The sequence below is a fragment of the Solanum verrucosum genome, unplaced genomic scaffold (genome assembly GCF_900185275.1).
Source record: "Solanum verrucosum unplaced genomic scaffold, falcon-dt-bn FXZP01000253.1, whole genome shotgun sequence".
Classification (NCBI taxonomy): Eukaryota; Viridiplantae; Streptophyta; class Magnoliopsida; order Solanales; family Solanaceae; genus Solanum; species Solanum verrucosum.
Window position 1 is genome coordinate 1132720 of NW_026019984.1, and position 23887 is coordinate 1156606.

The 23887-nt window shown below is 34.4% G+C and overlaps 3 protein-coding genes across 3 annotated transcripts; 2 read left to right on the plus strand and 1 right to left on the minus strand.

Moving 5' to 3' along the window:
- The first annotated feature begins 4888 nt into the window (after positions 1–4888).
- Positions 4889–11018, plus strand: LOC125817972 (probable pyridoxal 5'-phosphate synthase subunit PDX2). Its single transcript, XM_049497475.1, has 7 exons — positions 4889–5264; positions 5344–5471; positions 6771–6858; positions 8843–8916; positions 9385–9576; positions 10305–10402; positions 10702–11018. The coding sequence occupies exons 1-7, from the start codon at positions 5213–5215 to the stop codon at positions 10823–10825; spliced, it is 756 nt and encodes a 251-aa protein (XP_049353432.1). The 5' UTR covers positions 4889–5212; the 3' UTR covers positions 10826–11018.
- A 3187-nt stretch (positions 11019–14205) lies between these two features.
- Positions 14206–15700, plus strand: LOC125817966 (uncharacterized). The gene is made up of 2 exons (XM_049497469.1): positions 14206–14651; positions 14826–15700. The coding sequence occupies exons 1-2, from the start codon at positions 14342–14344 to the stop codon at positions 15542–15544; spliced, it is 1029 nt and encodes a 342-aa protein (XP_049353426.1). The 5' UTR covers positions 14206–14341; the 3' UTR covers positions 15545–15700.
- Positions 15701–15789: 89 nt separating this feature from the next.
- Positions 15790–22602, minus strand: LOC125817954 (beta-galactosidase 8). Its single transcript, XM_049497458.1, has 19 exons — positions 22337–22602; positions 22160–22255; positions 21309–21421; positions 21151–21217; positions 20976–21068; positions 20717–20866; positions 20482–20570; positions 20266–20371; positions 20082–20169; positions 19868–19986; positions 19234–19395; positions 18951–19147; positions 18683–18792; positions 18258–18367; positions 17990–18103; positions 17741–17842; positions 16925–17136; positions 16468–16804; positions 15790–16088 (listed from the first exon to the last, which is right to left on the minus strand). Exons 1-19 carry the CDS (start codon positions 22520–22522, stop codon positions 15981–15983), a joined length of 2559 nt encoding a protein of 852 aa, XP_049353415.1. The 5' UTR covers positions 22523–22602; the 3' UTR covers positions 15790–15980.
- Between the last annotated feature and the right edge of the window lie 1285 nt (positions 22603–23887).

Here is a 23887-nt window from a genome sequence, read left to right on the forward strand (position 1 = left end):
AGGGTAAATGTGCATTGATTATTGGACGACAAGGGTATATACAGTCTCAAAGTATAACGAAGGGTATATACATACCATTTTTGAAAGTTCGGGGGTATATTTGTCCTTTTTCCCTTTAATTTATGTACCAAACGATTCCTTATATTCAAAGCATGTAGCACAATTCCTCACATGTCACACATTCCCCTTCTTATTTAAATGTTGTTCATAAATATTTATCACGCATTTTGCGATGTTGTAGAGAATCAAAATATAATGACAATGTACAAAAAAATAATCCATATGAAAAAAATATGCAAAATTATTTTAAATAATTACGTGTAATGTAAGTTTGCTCACTTTATTTGTAGTTTAAATGAATCAACTTATTTCATGATATTTACATGAAGTTTCTATGTAAGAAAGTTCCCAAAGGAGCTTGTTATTCGAACCTAATATATAGTAGCAGTTTGTTCTTGCTTTTTAATAGAAATTTAATTTCAATTAGGGAATTTTATTACAAATCTCAAATTTCCTAAAAGATAATATTTCAATTCCAAATATATGATTTTTTTTTAAAACATTAAAACTTTATTCATAAGTTATATATATAAAGAATCAATAATTTAAATTTTCACAAAAAAGACTCATATTTGACGAGGAAATACTATATGTACCATGCAAGAGGTAAAAATAACTAGTTACTAATATTGATTAATTGGACAAATAGATCTTTATAAAATTATATGTATTTGAAAGCTTACAATAACATGTAATCGCAAATATTTATTTATAAAAAAGAACATGCGAAATTTTAAAATATTTTGATATTATGATTTGTTCATTTGATAAAAATATATAAGAGTTGAAGAGATAATTTTCACATAGGTTTTCATGTTCAAAATTCAAATTGCTTATTCAAACAAAATGTCAACTTTACCATCCAACTAAAACTATAATACTTGTATAACCTTATAATTAGGCGTTGAGGATGATGTGCAGACATAATGTCCTAGAAAATTCATGATTTATTCCAGAAAAAAATTTATAAAATAAATAATTCAGGGCCACTGATTTATCTCTCCATCGAATCAAATTGGCCAAAGATGTGCGTTCGTGAGCCCATGCTATAGTTTCAATCAATTCCTGCCAATATCCACGTCAAGAAATTAAGAACATAAATTCAGTAGCCCACAAGATGTCCAAATAAGAACATATCTTACCGTATCTTGAGAAGCTCCTCTTGTGTGCGGCACACCAATGCTAGCCCGTTTTTAAACAAAAAAAAATATGTAAAGCAAATACAACAATTAAGATGCTAGACTGAAAAAAATGAAAAAAAAAAGCCATAACAACAACAAATAATACAATTACGAGACGAGAGGGAGTTGCTTGGATGGTAAGCACCCCTCACTTCCAACCTGAAGGTTGCGAGTTCGAGTCACCAAGGGAGCAAAATGGGTGGGAGCTCCTAGGGAGGGTAAAAAAATAAAAAATAATACAATCACGATCAATCATTCAAAGTATTCAATAAAAGAAAATTCAAGTTCTAGCATCAAAGTGAAAGACCTAGACTGGTTTAGATGTCCACTTACGATTTTTGCCTTTCACATAATTGATGACGAATTTAGGATTTTAAGCTTGTGAGTGCTCACTTCTTTTAGCATAAAGTAAATAAATAAAGTATAAATATATTTAGCTATAAATAAATATTTTGTAGTAATTGGGTTCGAAACCTGCGCTTATCTCAAAAAGAAGGCCTTTAAGTCAGCTGACAAACCAAAACATCCATAAAAAAATCAATAAGGGTCTGTTTGGAAAGCCACCTGGTAATTGGAATTGGTGTAATTACTAGGGTAGTAATTACCAGCCTAATAATTACACTGTCTAGTAATTACACTGACCTGTTTGGTTGCCACAGTGTAATTACACATGTCCTGTTTGGATGTCACAGTGTAATTACGCATGTTCTGTTTGGATGCACAATTGCAATCATAAAATTACATTAAATTTTAAAAATAAAAATTAATTATTTAAAATTTATACAAGACAAATAAGAAACTTTATAAATGACATTAAATTAAATATTTAAGATATATATTCTTTTTTGAAAATACAATAATTAATAAACATATTTTCTTTAACTAATATTATGAAAAAAATAATTAATTTATATTTTTTCAAATTAATATATTTCAATTGAATTGATCGTAAAAACTAAAAGTATGAAGTTTCTATGAACATCGTGAAATGCATGTTTGATAAAAAGATTAATATATAAATAAAATGTCATAAATTATTAAATATTTGACAAAAATATAATCTATCAAGTCTAATTAAAAAATGACGTGCAATGTGAATTCAATATTACTAAAACAAATTAAACTGAAAATATAACATAAGTTATAAATTCAAAACAAAAAATTTAACATAATACTCTTATAACAAATTTCAACATAGCATGCATAAATATGATTTTTTTTTTAATAAAGAAAACGTAGGTCTATAACCTTACTTAACAATAAATTCTATTTTAATTTAAAAATTATAATACTAATAAAATTATGCTAATGAGAAAATAAGCATGACATAAAGAGAAGTTGAAGAAAACAAAAACGCAGGTTTATGGTGAGCACATGTACGACAGAAGAGGGAGCTGGAGGAGAAGCGCTACGAAGAACAAGAAGTTCTGAAGTTTAAGGATTAATTTCTACCAGGTGATGTTGAAGCGGAATTCATAAATAAGTTTAAGAATCTGAAACAGGGTTTTTCCAAAATTTCTATGAGAAAGTACATGAAGGAGTTTAACCTATTGTCTCTTAATATGAAAAAATTGCATAGAATCACGTAAAGTAAGGTTGAGAACAAGAAGAAAATGAAATATAATAATATAAAATAAAAAATAAACTTTTACAAATTTTTAGAATAATAAAAATAAAAAAAGAACTTAAAATAATAGAAGTAAAAAAAAGGGATAAGGGTCTGAAAAATACCCCAACTTTGGTCGAATTTGTTGTTGCGATACTAAACTTTCATGAGGACCTATTACCTCCCTATACTATTTAATACCGTATTTTTTACCCCCTGAACTATTTAATAGTGTATTTTAAAGGTATATATGTGCCCACGTGAACACATTACTATTTATAATTTTGCATTATTTTTTATGTCCACGTGGGCAAATATATATGTTTAAAATACGGTATTAAATAGTCTATGGAGGTAATAGGTCATCATGAAAGTTTAGTATCGCAACATCAAATTCGACCAAAGTTGGGTATTTTTCAGACCCTTATCCCTAAAAAAAATTAAAACAAAAAATAGAAATAAAAAAATAATAATTAAAAAGTAATCAGCTGGAATTACATGGTGTACTTATCAGCAATTCACAGCCTCTCCCTGTGAATTGTAGAGTGTAATTACCCTTGCCAATTACACCAATTACCTGATGACCAAGTAATTACATGTCCAACCAAACAGGATAAACAGTGTAATTACACCCAATTACACCAAATCCAATTACCTGGGTGTCCTTCCAAACAGGCCCTAAATGGGTGCTAATCAGGGGCGAAACTATGTGGAACCGAGGGGGTTTACCCGAACCCGAACCCCCGCGAAAAAATTACACTGTATATGTAAGGTCAAATTCTAGTTTTATGGGTATATTAATTAAAATGAATCCCCTCAACACTAAAGAGAAGGATAGCGGAATAATCAAGGGGTTCAAGTTCCACCTGGAAGGGCTGAGTTCGAATCTCATCAAGCGCAATAGTGTTTTTCATCTTTTTTTTATGCTTTAAAAGGGCTGAGAAGTTTTGGGCCCAGATTCCCAAACAAATGAAAAGGCCTCATTGGTTCAATGTGAAGCTTTATCCTTTTTATATTTCATTATTTTCTTTTTATGCTATTTCTTTTTCTTTTTTCAATTTGTCTTTGTTTAAATTTATTAGCCACATTCTTTGTAAATTTTTCTTTTAGATTCTTCTTATTTATATTTTTTATTTTGTTTCTACATAGTTTTCTTTATGTGTACTAAGTTGAAGAAACGATAAAATTTTATTAAATTTTAAATTGAGTTAGAAAAAATATTTATATATAATAAAGTAAATTAAATTTAACCGAACGAAGAATTATTAAAATTGTGAATAGTTTTTTAAACAAAATCTATTTAATTTAATTTCTTTCTTTAATTTCATTGTATTTTTTTTCAATTTTATTCTAAGGAGATGAAAATTAAACTAATCTTATTTGATTTATTGATCATTTGTTTTTTTACAAATGACTAACCTAGTAAATTGAATTAATTGATCTAAAAAAAGATGACGTCATTTATTTATTTTCTAAATATGTCAATTTTCATCCCTTTAAAATTTTTTGGTGATTTTTATAGTAACATATGATTGAAAAGGCACTAATTTCGATTTTTTTAAATAAAAAAATATAAAAAAATAAAACATGACAAAACTTAAAGAAAAAAGAGCACAAGAATTTGAAAAAAAAAACTCGATGGAGCAGGGTAAAAAGTAAGAAGAGCCTAAACGCGGCATAAAAAGACAAGTTAAATTTAGCGAGTTAAGATTAATATTTTTCTTTCCCATCTCACGTATTTATTACTTTATATTTCAAACTCCCTTAGCGAACATCCTGGCTCCGCCACTAATGCTAATGATTTGATATATCCATCTTATAAATGTTTGTATATAATAAATATATGAGGTTACGTCAAAATTAATGAATACTCAAACACTCGATATGCTATATGTGGATCCACCCATGTACATAACTTATGTTTGGTATATATGAAACAAAAAATAAGTTCTTTCTCATTCAAGTAAAGATTTTCTATACCACATCACATAATATGGTGCAATGAATAACGATAAATTCTTTGATGGAAATTGTTTATTCCAAATGGGTCTCGACATAAATTCAAATTAGTTTGAACTTTAATGTAAGTACAGAGTCAGTGAATGAAAAATCAAAATAAAAAATAAAAAGATCATTCCAAAAAAGATTTTTTTTTTTCGATTTTCAAGAAAGTGTGACGCAGGTGGCCGCCTCCTAGCCGCCTACAGATATTATCAGTGAAGCAAAAGCAAAGCAAAACACTCACCAAATTCACCCTTTTTTCCAGTCCCTTAAACTCCTTGACCGCAATTTGCTGTTTCAAGATTGTGTTTTTTTAGTACCCTTTTGTTGATTTTCATTGTTTCTTGATTTTGCAACTTGAAAAATGGTTGTGGGTGTTCTTGCTTTACAGGGATCTTTCAATGAACACATAGCAGGTACCCTTTTTGTGCTTTTGATTGTGTAAATGTTTTGTGTTTGTTTGGGTGTTTCTTATGTGTTTTGTTTTTTTGATAGTTTTGAAAAGATTAGGAGTGAAAGGTGTGGAGGTGAGAAAGCCAGAGCAGTTGCTGAATGTTAGCTCCCTAATCATCCCTGGTGGAGAGAGCACCACCATGGCCAAGTTGGCTGAGCTCCACAATTTGGTAAGTCGTTTGGTTGAGGGTATAAGAATAGTACTGAATATGGTGTATTAGTAATGTTGTGATTAGTTATGCCGAGGTTATTTATCTCACTCCAATGTGTTCTTTGTATTAGTAATACTATAATTTGTCATGCATTTGTTATACTGAATATGGTGTATATTAGTTATACACAAGACTGAAAATATCAAACAAAGGATTGTGACTAATACATGTATGATTTTACTCTTGTAAATCCTACTAACGACCCTTTACTTGCTATTGATAGGCGAAAGGCGGGTCTCCTTGGCCTTTTTGGTTATTTATTGAACAAAGGTTATTTAGAAAATTGAAATTTTAAGTTTGTGTAGTAATAAATGTGAGATTTAGCAACTACGAAGTGGTGTAGTGGTAAGGTTGCGTAAACACCACCTTCCTTAGAGGGATTACACTGGCGATGAATAATATGATATTGTTGAAGCAGTGTTGTGGGATGGTTACTGTCACACCATCCTTAACTAGCACGATTTCTGATTCCAATATGAGAATGGAGAACCATTCAATAGCAGCTCTTTATCCATTAGTGTGTCAGTGGCTTACGTTTGAACCTTCGGGGTGGCTCAGATGGTTTGGCTTGTGAATTCCATAATGGAGGTCTTAAGTTTGAAACTCATTGCCTGCGACAGTAGGTGTTTGGCTTTTTGGGTCGAGCTCGTCGCACAGAGCTTGCCTAGTGCAGTTTACTTCTCCGGTGTGGTTTGAGGGCTATTGCATAGGAGTGCGGCATACCCTGTGCGTGCCCAAAGGGTAGTGGCTGCGGGTTCCCTTGTCAACAAAAAAAGAAGAAGAAGCCTGTTAGATTTAGGGGAATTGGTGTTTTAGCGAATTCACATTACATGCCCCAACTAGTTTGAGATTGGGGATTAGTAGAGTGATTGCTTGTTGCCCTTGACAAACTAATGAATTATTACTGTTGAATGTGTTTTTGTGGAGCATCATGAGAAGTGCTAAGCATGAAAGGTTGAACTTTGCTAAGTTAAAGTTAGATATTCAGAAAAATAACATAAAAGGATTGCATTTTGTGTTGAAATCCTACTCACACATAGTGTGGCTTGTCTGTTAGTTTTTTTCATTCATTTCTACTGTTATTACATACTCCTAATAACATTTGTGATTTCACTAGTCGTTTGTTGTTGCATTGTTTCTTAGGGGTATCTTAGTATAAGTTTGGATGTATGGATGCATAATTGTACTAATTGGTGATAGTTATTATGTTTGGTATAACTTTTGTCCATGTTTGCCTGATCGTGTTTCTAATTGCAGTTCCCTGCTCTGCGTGAGTTTGTACAAATGGGGAAGCCAGTTTGGGGGACCTGTGCAGGGCTCATTTTCTTGGCAAATAGAGCCACTGGTGAGTGTTTAACTCGATATCTTGCTGTACAGTTTAGGGCAATCTTTGCAGAGTCCTTGCTGCTTATCTTCTTAGTTATCTTATAATGCCAGATTTCGAGGTCGTATTTTTGTTTTTTCACGGTCTATTTAATAGCCAATTTGCGTGTATGTAGGTTTGAAATTGGTATGCATTTTCTATTTATCATAGGAAGGGGAGCCTTGGTGTAACTGCTAAAGTTGCTATCATGTGACCAGGAGGTCACGGGTTCAAACCGTGGAAACAGCCTTCTGCAGAATTGCAGGGTAAGGCTGCGAACAATAGACCCTTGTGGTCTGGCCCTTCCCTGGACCCCGCGCAAAGAGGTTTAGTGCACTGCGCTGCCCTACCCTTTCTATAAACCATAGGAATTACATTCTATGAGTAAACAGAGCTTTAGTCAAGGATACTTGTCTCTTCCTTAAAGATCCCACATCCTTTCTGTTCTTTGTTTTAATATCACATGAGAGCCATTTGATCTGGGCTAACTCTACTTGATCAACAGTCTTCAGTCACCAGCCATCTGTCTTTCCACCTTGAGAAGCAAATGATGTCATAATATAATCATCCTAATGGACTCCGAGGTTGCATTTAAGAATATAGGAGTAAAAATGTTAACTATATTAAATTTTCTCTAAAGTCGATAATAGTATATATTTTTTGTTAAAAGATGAATTCTGAATATATCAAACGACAAAAGACTCATGTTACTCTTTACTGTAGTACGATACAACTTATGTTTGTTAGTACTGGAGAATATTCTAATCTCTCCTCTGGTAGCATGTGAGGATCTATATTGGTTACATATTCTAATATAAGAGGGCATATACTTGTCACCAGTTCTGATCGATGATCCATTATTATGTATTTCTGTTATTGCTAGACTTTCTAGGTAAGTAGTGGAGTTTGTTCCCCGCTTCCTTTGTTCCACTCGCACCAATTAAGAGTTCGAGATAGAAAGAAAGATTGATTTGTGGGCCATTAATCCCACCATCACTTTTAACGCAGATAATGGAAAGGTGAGCCGATATAGCATGCTTGTTCACCCATCCGATATAGCTACTGGATGAGTGAATTCTACTCAATAGAGAACACCATTTGTGAACTTTTATTCTTCATTTCGTCATGTCAAATATTCACATTAAGCTTTTACTCGTAAAGCTAAAACATTGCCGCATCTACTGATCTCAATAACATTAGGCAATTAATCTAAAGGCACCTATGAGTCTCACAAATTTTGAGAAGTTGTCGTCTCACGTTGGAGGTTGTTTAGGACACAGATTAGGTACTAGGTTAGTAGGTAGTTGAGTGTTGTATTGCTTATCCTTCCATACTAGTAGTCATAGTATTCGCCTGTAGATTCTTGTCCTTTGATTTCTGTTACTATCTATTGTCTCTTATTAGTATTCGCCTATGGTTTCTTATCCTTCGATTTGTTTAGGACACGAATTAGTGCACTAGTTTATTGTAGTTATTGTACTTTTTTCAGAATGCTTTGTCATGCTTTCTCAGTACTTTGCCATGATCTCTTCATTTCCACTTTTTCTTTTTTTGATATGCTTTCCCTTAGCCAAGGGTCTATCAGAAACAACTCTCTACCTCCCAAGGTAGGGGTAAAGTTTGTGTTCACTCTACCCTCCCCAGACCCACTCATGGGATTACACTGGGTATCTTCTTCTTGTTGTATTAATTTTGCTGCATCTACTGATCTCACCAACATTAGGCAATTAATCTGTAGACACCTATGATTTCACAAATTTTGAGAATTTGTTGTTTCTCCTTTTTCTTGGGGTTATTAATTTTGCTTCACTGTACTTGTAGAGCACCCTCCCGACTTATCCAGAATAATATAAAGCTCACTTTGTCTGGACTAGTAATCACAAACTCTTTTTGATGAACCTTCTTACTATTTTTTACCATATTGAGGCGAATATCTTACCACACATTTTGTGGCTTCTCTTCTCAGGGCAGAAAACCGGAGGACAGAAACTAATTGGAGGCCTTGATTGTACTGTGCACCGAAACTTTTTTGGAAGCCAGGTAAACGAGCGGTTCCTCCTCAACATCTTAATAGATTAGCAAGAAAGGAAGAAATTCATTTGCATAGATAAGCAAACACTCGTTCTATGTTTATTAGTTATTAGGGAGGCAGGGAACATTACTTCTAAAAATAGAAGAAAAAAAGAGGGAGGCAGGGGTGAGCGAGGCACGCTTATGGGTTTTGTTTTCAAGTTAAAGACATTTTCTACATAAGGTTCCCGTCCCTTGATAAGTAGCATGCAACCGAAGTAGTTAACGACTTAACGATCTATCTATAACTAAGAGCTTTTGCAAACACCATAAGATAGATAGCCACACACATTTTTATTTTATTTTATATGATGATGGAGTTGTGGTTGTTATAGCAAACTAGTGAAGAAGTGCTCAATTTTGATGAATGAGTTGGAGTTGGTTTGTGTTATTAACTACAGTATGCTAATGTAGCTTTTTAATTGTCAAATTGAACAGATTCAAAGCTTTGAGACAGAACTTCCTATTCCTCAAGTTGTAGCTGAAGAAGGTGGTCCTCCAAGTTTTCGTGCTGTTTTCATCCGTGCTCCGGCAATCCTTGATGTAGGACCAGACGTTGAAGTATTGGCAGACATTCCTCTATCAGCCATAGAAACTATTAATTCCAATCCTGCTATTCCGAAGGAAGAGGTTTACTTTGTCCTTCTGTCCATGTAGTGTCCTAACTGCAATATAGATGTGCCTTATAAGAAATAAAGGCATAACACATAAACAAATGCTCAAACTTGGCCTCATCTAGCAGGCAAGTAAGCACTCCAACTTTGAGTATGCACACCTAGACACCTCAACATGGTCTCAACTTACAACTAAACGCTCCAACTCATCCCCGCTGTGTCTTGTGGACATCTGACGTTGGCGTGGCACATAATTTTGGAGGTGTCTAGATGATCAGTTGTAAGTTGGAGTGTTCATCTAGCACAATGGAGACGAGTTGAGGTGTCTAGATGTACATACTCAAAGTTAGAGTGCTTACTTACCAACTGAGACCAAGTTTGAATGTGTTTATATATTATGCTTTTCCTAAAAGTTGGTGCATGTGTAGAAGAATTTTTGTTTTCTATCGCTTCTACATGTGTCAAAAGATTACACTAGCGAGTAAGACTTGGTGGCCTGTTTTGCGATTGGAAAACAATGAATGTGATAACACACTAGTGCACTACAAGTTAGTTCACAAACTCTGATTAAACCAAGTCTAACTCGTCGTGAAGGAGGAATATTGATTACAATAAACTAAGTCCCGGTCAATTAACAACATATTTTTCACCCTTCATCAGTTATCGTAATGCAACTTAATCTTTTACTTCCCCATTTGTTTTGAATATCAGCTCAGTGTCATATGATATCTTTTGATGCTTCAGGATTCTACCGAGTCTGGAAAGAAAGTAATTGTTGCTGTAAAGCAAGGGAACTTACTAGCTACTGCTTTTCATCCCGAATTAACTGCAGATACTCGATGGTATGTTTCTTCTGCAACTAGTATGAATGTTATCTACTACGTAAGGGGCATTATGTACTACTATTACAACTTCACTTTTTCACGAACCCCTGATATGGATCTAGTTATGGGACGCTGCAAGACGAAATTAGATGTTCTCTTCCTATAACCTATGGTGCTGGTTCGTTAAGAGAGAACCCATTTTTAACAGATTATGGGAGAGGGTGGTTTGTACGCAGTCTTATCTCCCCTACCTTGAGAAAGTTGATAGTCTGTTTCCTATAGACCCTCGGCTCAAGTAACATCACTTTGTTTTACAGGCACAGTTATTTCTTGAAGATGGTGCCTGAAATCGAAGAAGGAACTTCTGATATTGTGTCAACATCCACCTCAAATCAAAGCTTCGGAGCGCGTTCAACTATTGATTTTCCCATATACCAATAGCAGAATAAAAAAATTGCTTGAAAGAAATGCAGATCATATTAAAAGGTCAAATGGCTACTCATTGACATTGTTATGTTTTTATTTTTGCTAATTTTCATTTGCTTATCATACATTCTAAATGTTGTTCATGCTAAACATGAAATGTTGAATGCCATTCATTGTTGTACATAATAGTAAAGTATTTTCTCTCACACCCCTCATATACAACAATAATTACGCTTCAATCCCATACAAGTTGGAGTCCGCTAGTCCCTGACACCTAGGTGGCAACGCGATGAAATCCCTTGTTTATTTTTCGTTACATTTGGGTGCGAACGAAATGCTTAGATGGACATGTTACAATCATGTCCAATGAAGTATGATATGTATTAATAGGATTTATCATGAATTAACAAATTTTAGTTATCTGTCAACCTATCATAACTCTCCTTTATAAGACCGGCACACAAGTACTTCAAGTTGTTTCGACATCTCAGGACTTGTAAATTTGGAGGATGTTATCGATTCAAATAACTACATTGTAAACGTTAATATTGTTGTTATGTTTGAAGGGAAAATGTTCAAATTTGTCCTTGTACGGTTTGAAAGTACTCGGGTTTACCTTCTATTACATTTTTAGTCCACTGTTATTCCTGTCGTTGGCAAATTGTTTATATTCGTTCTAACACATAAAAGGTTTGAGCTAAAACTATCGATTTTTCTAATCCTGGAAAAGTCATACATATGTTTATAAATGTCTTATAATCGGATACTCAATATCAAGTGAGAAATGGAAAAAAAAATAATCTATGTTTTTACGTTAGCAACAACTCCCCCCCCCCCCCCCCTCCTCCCCCCCCTAACCACAAGCCAAACTCATCACATGGGGTGCATGGATTGGGGTTATTAAATATTGAAAAAAAGAAGTAGAAAAGAAGCAAATTATTTAATTGGAAGAGTAATTTAAAAGCATCAAGCTGCTGACTTTTGTAGTTTTTTAAGGATCTGAACCACAGCTTTTCAGATATCAAAAAGTAAAAATATGACTACTATATAGTGTCATAATTATTAAATTTAAGGGTTAATTACATTTTTAGTTCCTTAATTATTGATAATTTCTAATTCAATCCTTATAATATATGATTAAATACATTTAACCTTTCATTACTCGAAATATGCACTTTCAATCCGTTTATTGAAAATATTCATAAATTTTTAGAATTATAAATTGTTTTATCATTTAATTTCCCATTTATTGTATTAAGTTTGCAGTGTTATTGTATATTTGAGGGTAACATATTCCTTACATAATGGGACTAAAAGCGTACAATTTGATTAATTGAAGGTTAAATGTATTGAGTAGTATATTACAAGAACTAAAATCAGAATTTAATAGTAACTGAGGGACTAAAGTGCTAATATCCCTAAAATTTAATTTTAAAAACTTTAGTCTAATAGTTTCATAATTATATTATTTAATGTACTCTTAATGCTTCTTAGATTTTTGAGATCCAATGCCATAAAAATAAAAATAATATTTGATACTACGTGATTTTTACGACCATTAATTTGCCTTTGACTTCCTTCCATGTGAAGTTATGTTGCATTTAAGTTTTTTTTTTTTTTCCTTTTGACATTCAAGAAAATTATTTCTTTATTATTACTTTAACAATTTTTATTTTCCAGCAGAGCACAATATTGTTTTTTACTTTAAATTTCTTTCCCATTTAGAAACTACTAGTTGATATGGGGTCGGCTGAAAAAAATGATTTTTATTTATTTTTTAATTTAACCGCTCGATATTTGAAATCTATTGATCTGGCTAAATCAGATTTATATAAACCAACTAAGGAGAGGTGAGGCAGGAGAAAGGTGGCAAATTTCACTTTTCGAGTCGGTAATTAGAATTTTACCACGGATTCAATGCACAAATTGCTATATTTAGTGGTTTGTTAACGTGAAAATAAAATTTAGACAAAAATACCATAGCTGAAACATGAAAAATCTTCATTTTTTTAATCTAGAGTTTGAACGTTTGTCGATTTGAACTCCAAAAGTTTAAACTACATTCGTAACTCCATGAATTTTTCAAACTCAATCACATATTGTGCTAGAGTTCGAGTTACCAAAGCTTCGAGCTCTGGCTAGAACCCTGCTAAAATTGTTCACTAAAAGATAACTTCATTCTCAGAGTTCGAATTCGAAAGTTCTGATTAAAAATAAATGGATACTTATCAGTCGATCATAATCTTTATTGGTGTATGAAATAGTTCCAAATGGAAAACTAATGTCACAATCACTAAAAGCACAAAGGTATTATTGAACAATTGTACATTAAGCAAGTGCTGGCCATGCATAAATAAGTTTTTAGAATGTTTCCATAGTCAAAGATTTGTCTTCAAATGAACTCTTATATGTTAGTTGTTTTTCTTCTCTAATTTACCTTTATACAATAAAGTTTTATTTGAATGTTTGCATAAGAAAAAAAAGTAATCCAGTACAAAGTTTCACATCTAAAATAATGTTCTATTTGGAATATATAAATAATTATAATCTATAACATTTGACCTCTAATACTCCTTCAGATCCATTTTAGTTATCGTGCTTACTAAAAATAACTAATCCAAAACAATTGTCATTCTAAAAAATCAAAAATATTACAGTAAGTGTTAATTTTTTCTTAAGGTACGTGTAAAAGAAAAATATGACAAGTAAAATGGATCGGAGGGATCAGAGTATAAATTTACAAGAGAGAGCAAATTATTAGTTTCGTCCTCGAACTATTGTCAGCCTTAAAAACACTCATCTACTTGATTAACTTAACTTAGATACACCCCGATCTTCCACATGACATAGCAATTGGTCTCAAATTCTTGTAGGAGCATAAGACTCTTAATAAAAAGCCGGGAGAAGTGTTGGAAACACTCCTAAAGCTGACGAGAATTTAAGAGTGCATTATTTCACTCATGTTACAAGATCAGAGGTGTATTTAAGTTCAGTTAGTCAAATAAATGAATGTTTTTAAGGCTATCAATAACTCAGGATGAAACTAACAATTCGCATCAAGTTTAGAATGTTTTCAATACTTTTCTCAATCTACAATAAGGCATGGAAAATTTAATGCCAAACAAAACAATAACTTGTCATGGGCGGATGCAATCATTTAGTTGCGGGTTCACTTGAACTAATATTACTTTCAATGCGTAACATAAATTCATATGTCAAAATCTACTGAAATCACGACCTCATAGAGCTTAAATCCTATATACGCCCCTGTTAATCTTTATTAATTATATCTTTATCCACCATTCATTTGGTCAAACTCATAGCACATTGCATATTGTGCAACATTAGTTGTTTCATCATGTGCATGAGGCTAAAAAACCCATGAATTAAGCCTTACTTTAAGTCCAAACACCAATTTCTAAACATATATATAGCAACCCTATCAACTCTTGTTCCATCCATAAGTGTTATTTTTCTGTCTAAATAGCAAACAAACAAACAAAAAAAATATCAACAACAGTCATAGTAGAGATGGATAAGAGAAACTTGTGCCTAATAGTGACTCTGCTACTCTTATCCATCTTTTCACAAGTAACCATTGCTGATCAACCAGAAGGCAAAGGTAAGGAGGTGAATGCAGTTGCTCCGAATCCCGGTTATGTTGCATTGGATCCATTGCCAGGTACGGGGCAAGAACGTGCGTTCTGCACCGTTCAGGGAGTTTGTTACTACAGAACTCTTACCTGTCCAACAGAGTGTCCTCAAAGGAAGCCTAAACAGAACAAGAAGCAGAAGGGATGCTATATTGATTGCAGCAGCAAGTGTGAAGCAACTTGCAAGTGTAAGCACTATATGCTCATTCTCTTTAGTTTTAGACCACAAAATTTAAAAGTGTCTGTCTAAATGAATGTATGAAACGACACGAGTATACTGTAGGACAAATTTGATACTGTTAAAATATACTGTTTTCTTGATGACCCGCTAAATAAACTCAAAGTTTTCACTTCTTTGACAGGGAGACTACCTAGGTGTGATGGTTATGGTGCTCTATGCTACGATCCGAGATTTGTGGGGGGTGACGGGGTGATGTTCTACTTCCATGGAGCAAAGGATACCGACTTTGCCATTGTTTCAGATGACAACCTCCACATTAATGCACATCTAATTGGCACACGACCACAGGGAAGGAAGCGCGACTATACATGGGTTCAAACATTGTCAGTCAAGTTTGACACCCATACATTAGTCGTAGGAGCAACGGAAGTGTCACATTGGGATGATAAGGTTGATGCTCTTATTGTACAGTGGAACGGTGAGACAGTTAATGTCCCAACAGATGGAGATGCAGAATGGAGTGTTAACACTGCTGAGAGATCAGTCGTGGTCGAAAGGACAGATGATCTCAACAGTGTGAGGGTCACAGTATCTGAACTGTTGCAATTAGATGTGAAGGTAGTACCCATTGGAGAAAAAGAAAACAAGGTTCACAACTATCAGCTACCAGCAGATGATGCTTTTGCTCACTTAGAGACACAATTTAAGTTTTTCAATCTATCTAAAGATGTTGAAGGAATTCTTGGCAAGACTTACCAGCCGGGATATGTTAGTCCAGTCAAGAGAGGGGTGCCGATGCCAATCATGGGAGGGGAAGACAAGTATCAGACACCATCACTTCATTCAGCTATCTGCAAGAAATGCAGGTTCCAAAGACCCTCAAGTGTGGCCTCAGCTTGATAATCTTGATAAAGATATTAACCAATAAGTGTATTGTGTATTGACTAAAATATTGCTATTAATCTGATTGTATTTGGATCTGTTACTAAATATGTGAATAATGGATGCGAAAATCATGCAGAAATTTTCGAGTTTACTATGATATATCAATCTATGAATGTGGCTTATACTCTGCTTGATGGAAACATCCATGCGGCAACTTTTTCTAAACTATAATCTCATCAAGTTGGAGAGCAAAGCAAAAGTATTGAAGCTTTTTTTCTTTTATTATATCTCATCAAATTGGTGAGGGAAGCCAAAGTGTTCTTCCTCTCCGAGACGTACAAGTAGCTAAACACTATCTTTCTGAAGCTGTAACTTAGTAATAGTTTATCTGACCTTCTACCACTCTTATACTTAGGAATGTGCCTTCTCGGTCCATTAGTTCCGTGAGGCATCATGTACAGGAAGCTTCTACAGCTAAACTTTTTGCGACTCCTTTACATGGCTCACCAAATACATTTATTGAAACTCCAAGACTACAGCTTTTTGAGCCAATGCAAGCCTGCAAAGATGGTCGAATTGAAATTTGGTTAGAGATATTTCAAACTGGATCTACCAGTTTAATTTTTATTGAGTGACCGGTCAAAAACACACTTAAAGTATCCCAGTTTGTTTGACTTCCCTACCCGGACTATTAGATGTTCACTTTTCCTACTTGAACTACCATCGACTATTTATCAAAACACACTTCAACTATCAGTTGTCCCCTTTTCCTACCTAAACTATCACCATCGTTCAGGTAGGAAAAGGGAACAACTGATAGTTGAGGTGTGTTTCGATAAATATTTGGTGATAGTTCAGTTAAAAACTCGCACACCTTATAATTCAGGTATGAAACTCAAGTAACTAGGATACTTAAGATCAAATAAACTGGATCTAACCTTCTTTACAATTGAAAGAGCATTGCTGCTACTGCATCGACCATGGATAAAGCTCCCGCATGTTCCTTGAGGAGTGCCAAAGCTTGCAAATTTGATTGAAGAGATGACTTGATTAGGATGAGGGCACTCAAGAGATAGAGTTGGCCCTGATTTGTTTCGTGCATCGTCTTCCGAAGCCCACATATCAATAGGAAGTGGATGAGCCTCAGATATTCTTGAGCATACACTTTGTATCTCTCTTGTTGCAAAAGACAGCTTCGTAGGATCCCCACCCATTTCCTCAAACAACACTAAGACATTTCCACTGGATTTCAGCCATGAACGAGGAACATGGTATCTACAAAGTTTAAATATGAAAGTTACATTCAAGATTGCTTAACTAGAATTGATATACCGAAACATTTCACCAGATACTCTCTGAAAACTTTTAAATACTTGAGATTTGCTAAATACTTACAGCAGTTGGGATGGTTTTCCACAATTTTTGAGACATTTGTTAGCATTGTATCCTCCTCTATAATTGCAGGTGTCAGTACAACCGTTATTTGGTGCAGTATAGGTAGGCCAAAATCGACCAATGCTTTGCCCATTCACCCATGCCTCACCCTTCCCCATTCCAGTAAAATCCATCGAAAGAGGGGTATCACCAGCAGGAGCATCAAAACTTGCCTAAATGAACAAAACTTGTAGTTTAGTTATGGACTAATCGAAAGATTTGGACAACTGTTACCTAACGATAGGTACTCACATACAAAGACAAGATTATATCAGTTCATTATAAGAGGCATATTGCTAACATACCGAACCAACAGTCATGAAAAGAATCCTGAGTTCTTTTATTGTCAACCTACTTTCAAGTAAAATATACGAGCAGATGAAACGAGTATTTTGATAATATTGCTCTATGATGTGTTCTTTTGATTTGAGTTCATCAACATTAGCCTATTATAACTAGTAAATATTAGGAACTTTGGCAAATCTGTTCTGATTCTATTCGCAAATCTGTCTGGAACATTTGTAGCCTATTCATTCCATCAAATAAAATCTTCAAACAAGGTTACATAACTGATGTGCAACAACAACAACATACCCAGCGTAAACTCACAAGTGGGGTCTGGGGAGAGTAGAGTGTACGCAGACCTAACCCCTACCTTGAGAGGTAGAGAGGCTGCTTCCGATTGCCCTCAACTCAAGGAGGAGCATATCGAAAAGAAGCAAATGTCAAAATGTTCACATTTATCCTTAAATTGCACATATCTGAAACACATATTACCTTATACCATATTAATGGTTGGTTTGTAGGCAATTCAGTTTGTGACTTCCAAAGTGTAGAACCTCCACTAGATAAGCCCATTTCTTCTCCTTTCAATCCAACCTGACCAACAAAGTACACATGATAGGCAATGTCAATATGATTATCCTTCAGAATTAAAAACCTTATGCTACCAGAGATTTGTCGAAAATATAGAAGGAAATGAAAGATTGAAAATGGAATGAAATCCTATGGACCTATTAACTTAACCTGATATGTCCACTGCTTCGATGAAAGATCAGTAGTAGAGCCATTTTTGAAACCTTTCAATTGCACTGGACCGGTAATCCCTGCTCCCTTGAGATCAAAGAATGCTCCGTAGTTCTGGAGTCAATATCAGGTGTGTATTAGATCATGCTTCTAAAATGGAAGTTATAACAATGTGAAGTTTTTCATAGATAGTAAAAGTTAATAATCAGGGACCAAAAGAATATATGGCAGATAACAAATCTTCGACAGGATAAATGAAAATTCAAACCTGAAGTCCCACAGTCGCACTCAACAGGTCGATTTTGTTTACTCCAGGCACAAGGGTGACTGGAACTTCAATCGTAAAGTTAGAATGTCCACTGTTTCCTTTTCCACTTCCTACAAACAATCACAAAGTTTATGCAAAATGTTAAGCATTGTAAGAACAACTTGTCACAGTAAAACTTACTTTAAAGGGCAGTGAAAATCATATATAGTGCCTATTCCACTATCTATTACTCCAACAAGGATGAATTATCTGCTGATTTCAGCAACCACAAGAGAAATGCTAAATACAATATCACCACTTAACATGCTTCGGCTACTTTTTTTGCTTTGGCACCTTGAATAGTCTTACTATAAATCATTGCAGTACACTTCTCATTGTCTTGGGTAACTAACAGGTAGTCATCAAGCATCATTTATTTCCGTTACCTGATAGCTTTCCATTAATGAAAGCATGAAGAACATGGCCAAGTGTTTTCACATGAAGTACCGTTGCGGATCCATCTTGAAGGAAAGGCTCATCATTTTTTATATTGACACTGGAAAAAATTAGAATTGATGTAAGAAAAGTGAACTTCAGAGCAGATGAGGATCATGCGTGCAAACAGAGAACACTATTATTCTCATAAAATGCTGCTGATTAGAAACTACAAAAGTGGAGCTGATGCAATTTGCTGTAGTATATTTCTGTTTTTACCTCAGGGAGTACCAGAGATAATCGCTTTTATCAGCTGTAGTATTTATCTGTTCCACCAACCCCATTCTTGTGAATGCATTTTCACTTGAGATGCCTACAGGCTCATTAACTGAAGTCCAACCTGATAGGGATGCGCCAGATGCATCAGCTTCCGAAGACTGAGTAACAAATGTTGAGATGGTTGATACAGAATTAATCTGTCACGGAGAAATGTAAAACCATTAGCTTGAGCTGCAACAACCACATATCTATGATTCAGACTAGACAAGATTATGAGCCAAACCTTTGCAGTATTAAAAGCAACATTCTTGCAGTCAGGTAAAATGCTGACGGACCATGGAGGTAAATGATATGAGTTTCCATTGAAGCTCACAGCCGCATCAGATTGCGTAGCAGTATTGGCGAGAAATGCAGAACACTGTGAGTCAGTTTTATAAATACTGGCCTGAAAGAAGAAAAAATATTGTAGTTTATAATGTGAAGCTCTCCTTACAAAAGTAATGCTATCTGTACAATTCCTTCTTCTCTTTCACTATGTGTTGTTTTTAAGTGAAATATCCGAAATAACAAAGAAGGTGAAGAAGGCAAAATGAAAAAGAGACGGGATGGTTCAAGGATGTTTGTTATACTACCGCTGAGTCCCGATTTCTAAAGCCATTAGTAGTATGGCATGCTTAGACAATCGTTTTTAGGATCATTTGGGCGGCAATAGGTTTGAATATACAGTGAAACTCAGATATGCTAGCATCAGCAACTTATGATCTGGTAGACTAGAAGTCTTACAATACAATACACACCACAACAAATTCTAAACTTGTTGAACCATAGGTCAAATTGCATTACTATTTGAAGCAACTGAAAAATTCTTCACGAGTGATTGGAAGTACTGTTTTCGTGTTAGACAAAGGTAAATATACCTCTATAGTAGAGCCCAGAGAAGTGATGTTTGGTTCAGTTGCCACCATTGCAGCCTCACAAAGCTTTATGGCTTTATGGAGATCTTTCAAGTGACCCCATTTTGGTTGTCTTATAAGCCCTGCATTTCGCAATGGAGATTTTCACCTAAGTGAAATGATAAGCCCATAACAAGCTAGGGAAATCAAGATTGGTCAAGAGGGAGAGGAACCATACCGTACTCATCTAAAGGAGCATCATAGTCATAGCTAGTTGCAATAAACGGTCCACCACTGGTTCGGCCAAAGTTAGTTCCCCCGTGGTACTGTCCGAAAGCAGTAAATATCATTTATAAGACTTAGTTCAGCTGCCAACTGTCATTACAGGCAAGGAACTATAAATCAAGACACTCATATAGTACCATGTAATAGTTCTGGAAGGTTCCGCCTCGCTGGAAAAATCGAGCCACAGCAAAAGCAATGTCTTCCACAGGTCTGTAAGGGACAGGACCACCAAAAGACAGAAACCTATGTTCCAAACAATTCAAAAAGGTGGAATTGTAAGAGAAACTTGGGATATTTTGAATAGCACCAGATATGATCAGTTTATTAAAGAACTAAAAACCGAAATGCCTTACCATCCGGTCCAATTCTCAGTCCACATCTTGGGTGTTTTATCGGAATTTTGCTTGAATTGGTCACAATAAAATCCATTGCAAGTGTTAATCTGTCATTATCACAGCACACACAGAAAGTTAATAACTACCTTAGTGGCAATCTGTACAAATTGTCAAAAAAATTGGATAGTCTACAGGGGTTCTCAAGGTGTTTTTTCAATCACTTAAACACAAGGTGGAGATATGAAAAACTCACAACGGAAGGAGGGGCATCTGGTTGCTGACACATAACCCATGGCACTCCTGTATCCAAAGCCGTAGCCATTGATGCTGCCCAGTTCACGTAAGGTTTGGCACGAGGACCATAACGAGACTCAATATCACCATTGCCATACTCATTTTCTATCTGCTTGGTCAGCAAAGCATCTTTAGTACTCAAAACAATAACAAAGAGCAACTAATATCAACTCATTTCTTAGTACTCCAAATGTAGTAAATCACTATGAGAAGCAAACCTGAGACAAGATAACCGGCCCACCTTGGGATGCAAAAAGATTTTCTTGCTTGATCATGTCAACAATTTTAGTCGTGAATCGCTTCATTTCTGCCTGCAACACGAAGCCCTCATGTCAATGAACTCCAAAGCCAGTATCCCAAGGAAAAACTAATCAATAGCAAAAAAGGGAATACCTTGAATGGTTCATTGTCCGTTCGAAATTCAATTCCAGGAATGAAATGCAACCAAAGAGGAAACCCACTGTCTCAAAACATATCAAAACCATCAATTAATTTATCAGTAAAGCAAAATCCATAATATTTGAAACATAGCAAAAAGAGTATAGAGTTACCCATAGTTCCATTCTGCACAAACATAAGGCCCAATCCTTACATGAACAAATAAGCCAGCTTTCTCCACCAACTTCACAAAATTAATCAAATCTTTCCTTCCTTCAAAATCATACTGCAAATGTGTTCATCACATCAGTTCTTCCCATTTTCGTCGTGTTCATCACATAAAAGGAAAACAACCTCATTACTTTATAAGTTCAATCAAGTTCTTGGAACTCGAAACAGTAAAAATCTACGTTGGACTCTTCAAAAATGCGGTCGGTGCAATAGGATCGTCCAAAAGTTGTGCATTTTCTGAGGATCCTAGCCTGGTGCGACAACATTCTTGGAAAGTCTGAGCAACATAGGTAAAAATGGAAACTTTCCACACTCATTTTTGTCTAGCTCAAGATTCCTAACTTTATTAAAAGGAAAACAACTCATTACTTTATTTGCTCAATCAAAACTTGTTAGCACTCAACATAAGAAACATTAAAAGTAGGAACATTTCCATTCTTTCCTATTCTTGGCACATAACTGAAGCAAAGAATAGCAACAACACTCATAGTCGAAGTCAGGATTTGAAGATTATGGAACAGAATTTTCACTAAGATGGTTCAAAATATGAAGTCAAACATGGTTCAACACCTACTACATATACATAAAACATCATTTCAATCATATTTAATCATATATAAACAATATAATTTTTCACCCAACGAGAGCTCAGATGAACCCCTCGGCCTCAACTAGCTCCGCCCCAGAGTCAACTACAACAACAACAACAATCTACTGCAATCCCACGAGTAGTGTCTGGGGAGGATAGTGTATACACAGACCTTATCCCGATCAACAACAGAGCTGAAATTACCTGATTTCGAACAGGTTCATGAAGGTTCCAGAAAACATAAGTCTCTATAACATCCAATCCTCCATCTTTTGATTTCTGTATAAGGTCTGGCCACATCTGCATTATCACAAACAATAGATTAAAAAAATATTTTAAAAATCATTTTTTTTTTAATTTTGAGAAAAAAAAAAAACTCACATCAGGAGTACTCCGAGGATAATGTATTGAACCGGATATCAAAACTCTTCTCTTTCCGTCAATAATCAATGCCCGGTGATCATACGTCACACTAGCGGCAAATGACGTCATCACCAAACAATGCAAGAAAACCACTCCAAACACTAACATTATAACTGATAAACAATACCCACTTCTTCTTTCCATTTTCCGGCGAAATTTCTGATTTTCCGGCCAAAATCCTTGATTTTTCGATCAACTAATACAATTCCCAAAATTATTTATACCCAAAACAATGTACAGAGTAATTCTTTGTTAGAAACAGAGCTTTTTGGTTTTTTTTTTTGCAGCTTTTACGGTTGTTTGCTTAAAAGTATGAAAACTGAAAAGGGAATCAAAATGTTAAGGATGAAGATGAAGTTATCATAAGCCGGAGACGACACGACAACTAATAATGTCAAAAAAAAAATTAAAATTAATTATAATAATGACGTTGTCATCGTCGTTTTGTTCATCATTTTTCTGCAGTACTGGACGGCTTTATACTGATGATGATGAGTTTTTTTCAATGCTTATGAATTATAAATTATACAGATAAGTATTTTTGTTTTTTCAATGAAATAAATACAGAGTATTTAGTATTGTCGGCTCAAAACACTAAAAGCAAGCAGACATTTTTGCCATTTCTGGGTATTATATAAGAAAATGTATAAAACAGAGTAATATTCTTGCACGAAAAGTGAAAATATATGTTACCGCTGATTCTGCTAACAGAACCAAAAAGGGTAGTTCGGTGTATTAAAGCTTCCTAATTATAAGGGACTATTGTCGGATATAATAAACAGAAAAGTTCAATAATGATGAATATGAGTTATGGTGAAATAATTTGAAATTTCTTGATATTTTTTTTCCTGGTTCGAGATTCCTTGTTCAGGAGATTTTGAATTTAATCGTATCTCAATATGAATATATATAGTATAATCAAAAAAGAGGTTTAAGTCATCACTTTCAATCGGATAAAGATTTTTTTTTTGTTTTTACCGTTTGTAATGTGAGGTGAATATGTATAATTAAGAAAGAGGTTTAAGTCATCACTTTCAATTGGATAAATGATTTTTTTGTTGTTTTACCGTTTGTAATGTGAGGTGAAAATTGAGAATGGCGTGGTAATTTCTTTGGTAGGTAGACATTAGTAGTTGTAAAGTAAATAGTGGCTTGCGGGTTAAAGTGTGTGACCATTTTATTTAAATTGTCTGATTTATGTGAATTTTTTTTTTGACATGAGTGACGGTGAGATTGATCTCAAGATCTTTGCATACCATGTTGAAGTGTCATCTCATCTAAAAACTTAAGTTATTAGAGAGTATATTTATTATTCCACCTGTCTCAATTTATGTGACTTACTTTCATTTTCAGTTAGTACAAAAAAAGAATGACAACAATTTAACTATAAAATATTTATTTTACCCTTAATGAAATGATTTACAACCACATAAATTTCTATCATTCATTTTGGACCACAAATTTTAAAAGTTTTTCTTTCTTTCTTAAACTTCATGCTGAGTCAAACTA